General features: G+C 34.2%; 1 protein-coding gene across 5 annotated transcripts in view; it reads right to left on the bottom strand.

Moving 5' to 3' along the window:
- The window catches only part of LOC114874971 (protein sidekick), a 29,734-nt gene that overhangs the window by 2,455 nt on the left and 19,525 nt on the right, over positions 1 to 7,754 (bottom strand). For 3 of the 5 annotated variants that reach the window (XM_029184774.2, XM_029184777.2, XM_029184773.2), the window contains 20 exons: positions 6,978 to 7,097; positions 6,752 to 6,907; positions 6,527 to 6,653; positions 6,151 to 6,452; positions 5,896 to 6,081; positions 4,535 to 5,829; positions 4,237 to 4,465; positions 3,852 to 4,154; positions 3,601 to 3,781; positions 3,296 to 3,511; positions 3,016 to 3,212; positions 2,751 to 2,947; positions 2,451 to 2,690; positions 2,183 to 2,380; positions 1,968 to 2,109; positions 1,607 to 1,885; positions 1,403 to 1,423; positions 653 to 810; positions 425 to 587; positions 25 to 353 (listed from right to left, as the gene is read on the bottom strand). In XM_029184774.2, coding sequence (XP_029040607.1) covers positions 25 to 353; positions 425 to 587; positions 653 to 810; positions 1,403 to 1,423; positions 1,607 to 1,885; positions 1,968 to 2,109; positions 2,183 to 2,380; positions 2,451 to 2,690; positions 2,751 to 2,947; positions 3,016 to 3,212; positions 3,296 to 3,511; positions 3,601 to 3,781; positions 3,852 to 4,154; positions 4,237 to 4,465; positions 4,535 to 5,829; positions 5,896 to 6,081; positions 6,151 to 6,452; positions 6,527 to 6,653; positions 6,752 to 6,907; positions 6,978 to 7,097 — 5,039 coding nt within the window. The remainder of the gene's footprint in view (positions 1 to 24; positions 354 to 424; positions 588 to 652; positions 811 to 1,402; positions 1,424 to 1,606; positions 1,886 to 1,967; positions 2,110 to 2,182; positions 2,381 to 2,450; positions 2,691 to 2,750; positions 2,948 to 3,015; positions 3,213 to 3,295; positions 3,512 to 3,600; positions 3,782 to 3,851; positions 4,155 to 4,236; positions 4,466 to 4,534; positions 5,830 to 5,895; positions 6,082 to 6,150; positions 6,453 to 6,526; positions 6,654 to 6,751; positions 6,908 to 6,977; positions 7,098 to 7,754) is intronic. The other 2 variants (XM_029184775.2, XM_029184779.2) reach the window with 1 other exon arrangement.

Genomic DNA, 7,754 nt, shown 5'->3' with positions numbered 1-7,754 from the left:
AAATGTTAAGAAAAAAATATTTACCTGTGAATCTGTTGAACTAATTTCTGAAGGTTTTTCTGTAACACTACTATCATCGGGATTTTCATCATACCCTTTAAGACTCTCTTCATCGCTATGATATGCAACCGAGGCTGGTGAGGGTCTAGGAGGCGATTTACCTAACATTGTAGGAGGAGGAGGATGCATGGATTTTCTTGCTAAAGTGTTCCTTTTACCTAAAGTACCACAAGCACTTGCCATGTTGATAGCACCACCTCCTCCTTGTCTTGATCTATAAAGTTCTAAATCTGATTCTTGTCTATCATCTGTATCCATTGCCATCGACTCTTCAAGTGTCTTTTGTGCTTCTTCTAACATAATTATTTTGTCATTATTCATAAATATAAGTTATATCAATTGAATTATATATGGAGCAACTTACGTTTATACTTATAACTTTTACTTTTTACACATAGCACAGCTATGACCATTATAATGATTATAATTGAAGTAGCAGCTAAAGTAACCATGAACCAAGTTTGTCTGTAAAATGGTTTGTGTTGCAAATACGCATATTCCAGATACAGTTTCGACGGAGTTAATATCTAAAATACATACATTATAAATGTTAACATTAAATGTATACTGTATGTATCATTTTACTACTTACCGTTTCAGTGGAATAAGCCGGATAACTGATTCCATAACGATTATATGATATCACTCTAAATAAGTATGATGTGGATGGAAGTAAATTTTGATAAGATACAGAATACTCTGTCAATGGCCCATTACTACTGCGTACTATTGTCTGCCAACGACTGTCATCTACAATTACAAATAATGACATTTAAGTTTTATGAAAATTCGATGAAAATTGACCGACAACTTCTGCAGGTTTTCTTATAAACAAAACGATATATACTGCTTCATTTTCTTGAATTAAATATTTGTTTATAAATGATTTTATTTCAACTATAATTGTTATGTAATTCAATATTCTGTTGATTATTTTTAATATTGCTGACTTATTGAAAACAATTGAAAACTTGCGAAGTTACATTATAGTTCTATATTACATGTTTTAAGGGCATTGATGAAATATTAGATGAAGGAATTGGAAAATTAAGACTGTAGGAATACTGTTATCTAACAAAAGTCAAACATCAGCTAGTTATTTATTGTAGTAAATTTATAGCAGCATTCAAAGTTAAGATTCATCTTATATGTTTCTAACTGAATTCATGGAAAATGTCATGCTATGACATCATCATGCAATCAACAGTACAAATACCACTAAAAAAAGTACCATAGGTTATTACAAAGAGGAAGCCGTCATATTTTAACACTAACAAATCATATTTAACTGTTAAGACCATCTAATATATAATAACTGATGTTTACGTGCACTAACACTTACAATGCTGCCATTCTTCCATTGCTATATGATTACAAAAAAGGTAATATTAGTAATGAAAACAGTACTGTTTTTTTAAATTTAACATTAATCTTTTATTCATATGAATGTACTCTCTCGATATTCCTTAACTCATTTCTTTTATGATATTGTAGGTATATCTTGAAAAATATTATTGATAATAATAAAATATTTAATGTTATTTACCTTTCCGGCGTGTTTCAATATAGTATCCAAGAATAGGTCCTTTCCCAGAAGCTCCATTAGTCCATTGTAATTCAACACTAGATACTGTTTTAGTAACAGCAAGATTGCTAGGTGCCATAGGTGAGCCTTCTTGAGGACCTGTTGTGACGTTTCCAGATATAGGTGGACCAAAATCAATGGTTTGTGCTCGAACCATAAAGGTATAAGTTTCTTCTTCTTCTAAAGGTTGAATTAACAAGCTTGTTTCCGTTACTTTCTGCTTTACTTGCTTACTAAAACCTTGAATAAAATGAAATATTATTTACGACCAATACACAATATCTCAAATGTTAGAGATAATCTTTTATATCGATAAACATACGATCGTTCTGTTCTGCTGTTTCATATGTAACAATATAACCAACTATTTGTCCGTTTCGTAATTTTGGTGCTTCCCAAGAAACTCTAAGGCTAGTCATTGTAATTTCAGTGAACTGTAAATTATATGGAGGTCCAGGTATATCCTGTAAATGCAATTCAATGTAGCTCTCAAATGAATTAAAGTTGTAGATTAATTTTAATTAATATGAAATTTACTTCTTTAGTTCGAACGGTAATTGGTGGAGTTCGTGGGCCGTCACCAGCCGGATTAAATGCTAATACTTGAATCCGATATTCTGTATATTTATCCAAAAATACTAAACTATGCGTTAAGTAAGATGCTGGAACAACCTCTATTTCTTCTTCTTGTTTGTTTTCTAAGTCTTGAGGAGAATCAGTAACTAAATAGAAAATCTAAAACAGAAAATTTGAATTATTTACTGAACTTAAAATAATTGATCTGCGTATAAAAGTATAATAATACTTTATATCCTAATAAATCTCCATTCTGCATATTAGCTTGAGGTGGTTTCCATCGTAACTGAACTTCTGTAGAAGAAATTGGTTCTGCTTTTAAATGTTGCGGTTCTCCCGTGGGAACCGCTTCTCCCACATATACAGTTACTGGAGGACTTGACGGACCTTCTCCTTCGGAATTGAAAGGTAATACTACTATCTCGTAGTATCTATCCTCTGTTAAATCACTTAAAACGATTTTTGTAGCCTACAATTTAAGAAGCAATTAATTAAATGTCTCATTTTGAAGTATATTCATATTAATTACTTTTATTCCTAATATTTCTTCTTTCGGTGTATCTTGAAGAGCTGTTGGAAAATCAGAAACTGGTTGGTAAATGACCCGATAACCACCCGTTTCATGATCTCCACTCCAATATACTTCATCTATTGAATTCCAATGAACCTCTATACTTGAGGTTGTTATTGGAACAACTTTTAATCCAGTAACACCCTTAGAAGGCGCTATAAATTGATACAATAAATAATATTTTCATTAGATAAATTCAATATAAAGCAGTGTCTTTATATACCTGCTGGTAAAGTTTGAACTTGAACAGATTCTGTGCTCCAAGATGAAGGACCAATGTCGTTAGTTGCTTGTATTCGAAATTGATATAACGTAAAAGGTTTCAAGTTATTTGCCGTGTAAGATGTTAAGGTTGGTTCTACTCTTTCAGGAACAGTTTGAAACGGTCCTGAATTTTCTGACTGTTGTACCGTATAATAACTATGAAAGATAACGCCAAATGATATAAATGTTACAATTAGGTTCATGTGTCAAGTTAAAAAAAATTTAAGTAAATTATGTACCGTAGTGGGGCAAATCCATCACGACCAGGTGTCCAACTAAATGTTATTTGTCTACTTTGTACTTGGGATCTGCTTACTTGTGGCATCGATGGTGCTTGAGGACGTTCCCTGTTATTCGTAGTAAAAACGAGAGCGTATGCCGTTTTACCCCAACCTAATCTCGTTTGTGCAGTTACTGAAAACATGTAATACTTTTCTTGCTCTAATCCAGTCGCTCTGAAAAAATAATATATGAATAATATATTTCACTTAAGTTTTTACCTATTTAGATTAACATGTTGACAGTTTTCGATTATTAATTATACCTAAAAGTTCTATCTGATGCAGGAAATTCCTTAGAAAATTGATGATCCTGACTGCTATTTAAATGAAACAAAACTTTGTAAGCAAGAATCTCTCCATTGGGATCTTCTGGAGTGTCCCAAATAATGCGAGCAGTAGTGAAGCTTACATCAGGAAACGATACATTTGACGGAGGTCCTGGAGCTGTAAAATTTTTAATTTATTTAATCGTTCCTATAAAAAGACATTTAAAAATCTGATGGAAAAAATGTACCATCTTCGAATGTTTGTACTCTAACTGGCGGTGTACTTAAAGTTCCATCACCGAGTCTTGTATAAGCTAGAACTTGTACATGATACTGAACAAATTTTCGAAGCTCTGTTAAAGTGGTTGTAAAAGTAGTATTGCTAGGAATGTTTTTGTATTGGAATGCAGATCTAGCGTTTGCGCCATAGTAAACCTTAAATCCTTCTATCTGACCATTCTGATGTTCTATTGGAACGTCACCCCATCTCACTAATATCGTCGTAGAAGAAGTCGCGTTGGCTTCAACATTAACTGGTCCCATTGAGGGAACTAGATAAAAACAATTATATATCAATTATAATCAAAAATAATTTCTATTAAACACATTAGACATATGTTTCGCTAAACTTACCTGATTCACGAGTTCTTTCAATAGCTTTAGGACTTAGCGTAGACGTTCCGACATCGTTAAACGCTTGCATTACAATTTCATAAAGAGCATACTCTTCCATATTTTCTAAAATATAGGAATTCGCTGTATGGTCCTCTATGGTTATACTTTTAGACTTATTTGTTCGAACTTCGGTGTAAGTAACATTGTATCCTCTTGGATTACCATACCATTCAACCTGTTGTAAAGGCTGAAAAAAATAAATTCAAATCAGATCTCAATATTTATATTTCATTCGGTAACAAAACTGAAAACCTACAATCCATCTGACACGTAATTCCGTAGCACTCATTGCACGAACGGTAACATTTCTAGGAGGATGTGACGGCGGTGCTTGAATCGTTTGAAACTCTTTCGTTGGTTCAGAAGGTTGAGAAGCACCGACAACGTTATTAGCTATTAACCGTAGTTTATATTGCATAAAAGGAATTAGGCCACCCACAGTGATTGTACTAGCATCAGGATCCGAGACCTCGTATATGTTATACCAAGTGGTATTCCGAGTAGTTTGTGCTTGCACCGTCCATTTCGTTATAGACGAATTACCATCGAAACCAGGCGTGAATTGAAGAACGACAGAGAATGCATCTATATTGGACAGCGCTAATTTAGTCGGTGGTTCAGGAAGAACAGGCTCGACACCGGATTGAATGACGGCTACTCTTGGTTTCCCAGGACCAACCGAAGTCCAAGCAATAACTTCAAACTTGTAATGTGTCATTGCTTGTAAGTGTTCAATTTTTGCTGATAAAACGTCTGCTGTGATGTTTTCAATTTTTAAAGAATCTGCTACATCTTTGATCATGTATTTTAATTGATAAAGAGTGAGAATGCCGTTGATTTCTTGCGGAGGACTCCATTTAACGGTAAGCGCACGATCACTTATATCCTCGAATTGTAAATTTTCTACTTGTTCAGGTACATCTTCCAGTGTACGAATTTGAACGGGTAAACTTTTCTCACCGTCACCCGGATCGGTGAAGCATAATACGGTTATATTGTACAAGGTATATTTTTTTAAACCAGTCATAATGGCACTTTGTTCTGCAAGAGGATCAAACAGGCTAGGCGGTACGCTCATAGACTTGTATTCGTTTGCTTCTGTAAAATTATCGGCGATCCAAGCTTGCAACTTGTAACCTTGATTTATTCCATTAATTTTCTGTGGATTCGGAGGTTTCCACCAAACATTTATCGCCGTTGAATTAACGGCATTCGCCTTTACGTTAGTCGGCGGAGCTTCCGGTACTCCTTCTTTAGTCTTAATCTTCAAACCTTCAGTGAACACGCCTACACCTTTATCGTTGTACGCTGCTATTTGTACAATGTAGTCTTTCCACGTGATTAAATCGGTGATTAGATAATTTCTTTGCGCTTCGTTGGTTATATTCTGTATCGTCCAAGGGCTGTCATTGTAGCCATACAATCTGTACCTCAACACGTATCCTAAAATATGGCCATTTCGGTATTCCTCCAATGGTAGTTGCCATTGCGTTATTATTTCAGAGGATGATCGAGCGGAACCAACGAATCCTACTGGTGGTCCACTAGGGGCTGATGAATAATAAGTAAAGCGTTATTCAAAATTCAAAATTAATAGACGTATGGATTTATACTTACGTTCTTGAGGAAGAACTACTACATTGCTTGGATCGGAAGGAGGTCCTTCACCAACACTATTTTCTGCACTCACTCGAAATTGATACGCAGCAGCTGCTTTTAAATTGTTCAACAACACCCATCGACTTTGTGCAGATACATTATCGCATTCAGTGATCCAATTTAATGCAGAATCAGGGATTGGTCCTATAATTACAAACGATGCACACACGTGGATTTGTTGTATTAAAGTATAATTTAATTATATTAACTTACCAAGATCAGAGACCTCTCGCCTCTGAACTATAAATTTCTTCGTTGGGCTATTTCCATCAAAACCTGGCACCCAACTAACGTTTATAGTACGAGGAGAAATTCGCTCCACTCTGTCTGCCATTACATTTATGGGTGCAAATGGTAATTCAATTACGCTGAGTCGGGCTGATCGAGTCTCGTTCCCTCCCGGAGAAACCACAGAGCACATATATTCGCCTACATCAGAAGCTCGAACAGCAACTATTTCCAATGTACCATCGCTACGCATTTTTACTCTTTGACTGGCTTGCGTATTTATTACTCTAAAGAAGGAAATGATTGTTAACATCGCAAAACGGTAAAGGCATTGATGCTGTGTTAATGTGATAATACGTACTGTGAATTGTGAAACCAAGCGATATCGTATAAAACGCTTGGATCGTTGGAAACTTTACACTGTAACTCAGCAGTATAGCCGAGAAGAACAGAAGTGTCAACAGGTGGTTGAACAATTTGTGTTCGAACTAAAATAAGGAAAATATTTGTAATTTTCGTACAGCTGTTAGTTTGACTGCAAATAAAAAGGCTAAAGTTCAATACGGTATTTTAGTAGATTGTTTACCTAAAACAGTAAGATATGCTGAACCGTTTACAGAGCCAGCTTCGTTAGCTCGAATACAAGTGTATTTTCCTGCATCGTTTGGTTTAACAGCAGCTATCAAAAGATCACCATTATCCAAGACCTGTACTCTTCCAGCGATTTCCACAGGAATTGTATCTACCGATTCATTAAAATCATTAATTAATTTTCCATATAATAAATCTATCTTCATTTGTGAGCGATGTACCATTATAAATCCACGTCGTATTAGGTATTGGAGCAGCTACAGCATTGCACGTTAAAGTCGCATCTTTTCCATCTAATATGGTAAGATTCTGTGGACCATTTTCCATAATTGGTCCAGATGCTGCAAACAACGCGAACGTTTTATTACATTATTTATCTAAAATTAGAATTGCTTACATGCACGCAAAATAAAAAAAAGGCAGAAACAATTGGACACAAAAATAAAATGTTCCCAGTTCAGCATTTTCCAGTATGTATCCTAATAAATATATATAAAATTATTTAAAATGATTAGAAAAAAAATGTTGATAAACGTATAATGGAGAATGCTGAATTAACCCATAGATAATTTTTATTTGCAATAACAATGTTCTAATACTAAAATTTTATTATTTGTACTAAGAGGATCATGTTAAATATACTCAATAGCACAACTACAGATTTCTTCCTAATCTAACAGTACTTCTAAGTAAACACGTGCTATTCGTGACGTATTTATCTTCGTAGCATCCTGTATACGTGCAAAAATTAAAAATAATAAAAGATTTTTGATGCTAATAAACATAGGTAACTTTTTGAAATAACAAGTGAGGTGTTTTTTTTATTGTAAAAAATATTATTTTATACTAGAATATGTTAAGTTTAATCAATAAATATCGAACATTTTTCATAATTTTTCATGGAAAAATGTGTTTTGTACACAAAGGAATCATCGTGCTTTGTGGATGTATTCACTAACAACTACCAGAAAAAGAAAACACGAGTACAGCTGGTAAAA

This window comes from Osmia bicornis, chromosome 12 (genome assembly GCF_907164935.1).
Source record: "Osmia bicornis bicornis chromosome 12, iOsmBic2.1, whole genome shotgun sequence".
NCBI lineage: Eukaryota > Metazoa > Arthropoda > Insecta > Hymenoptera > Megachilidae > Osmia > Osmia bicornis.
The sequence above is the reverse complement of the archived record's forward strand: the minus strand, read 5'-3'. Positions and strand labels throughout refer to the sequence as shown.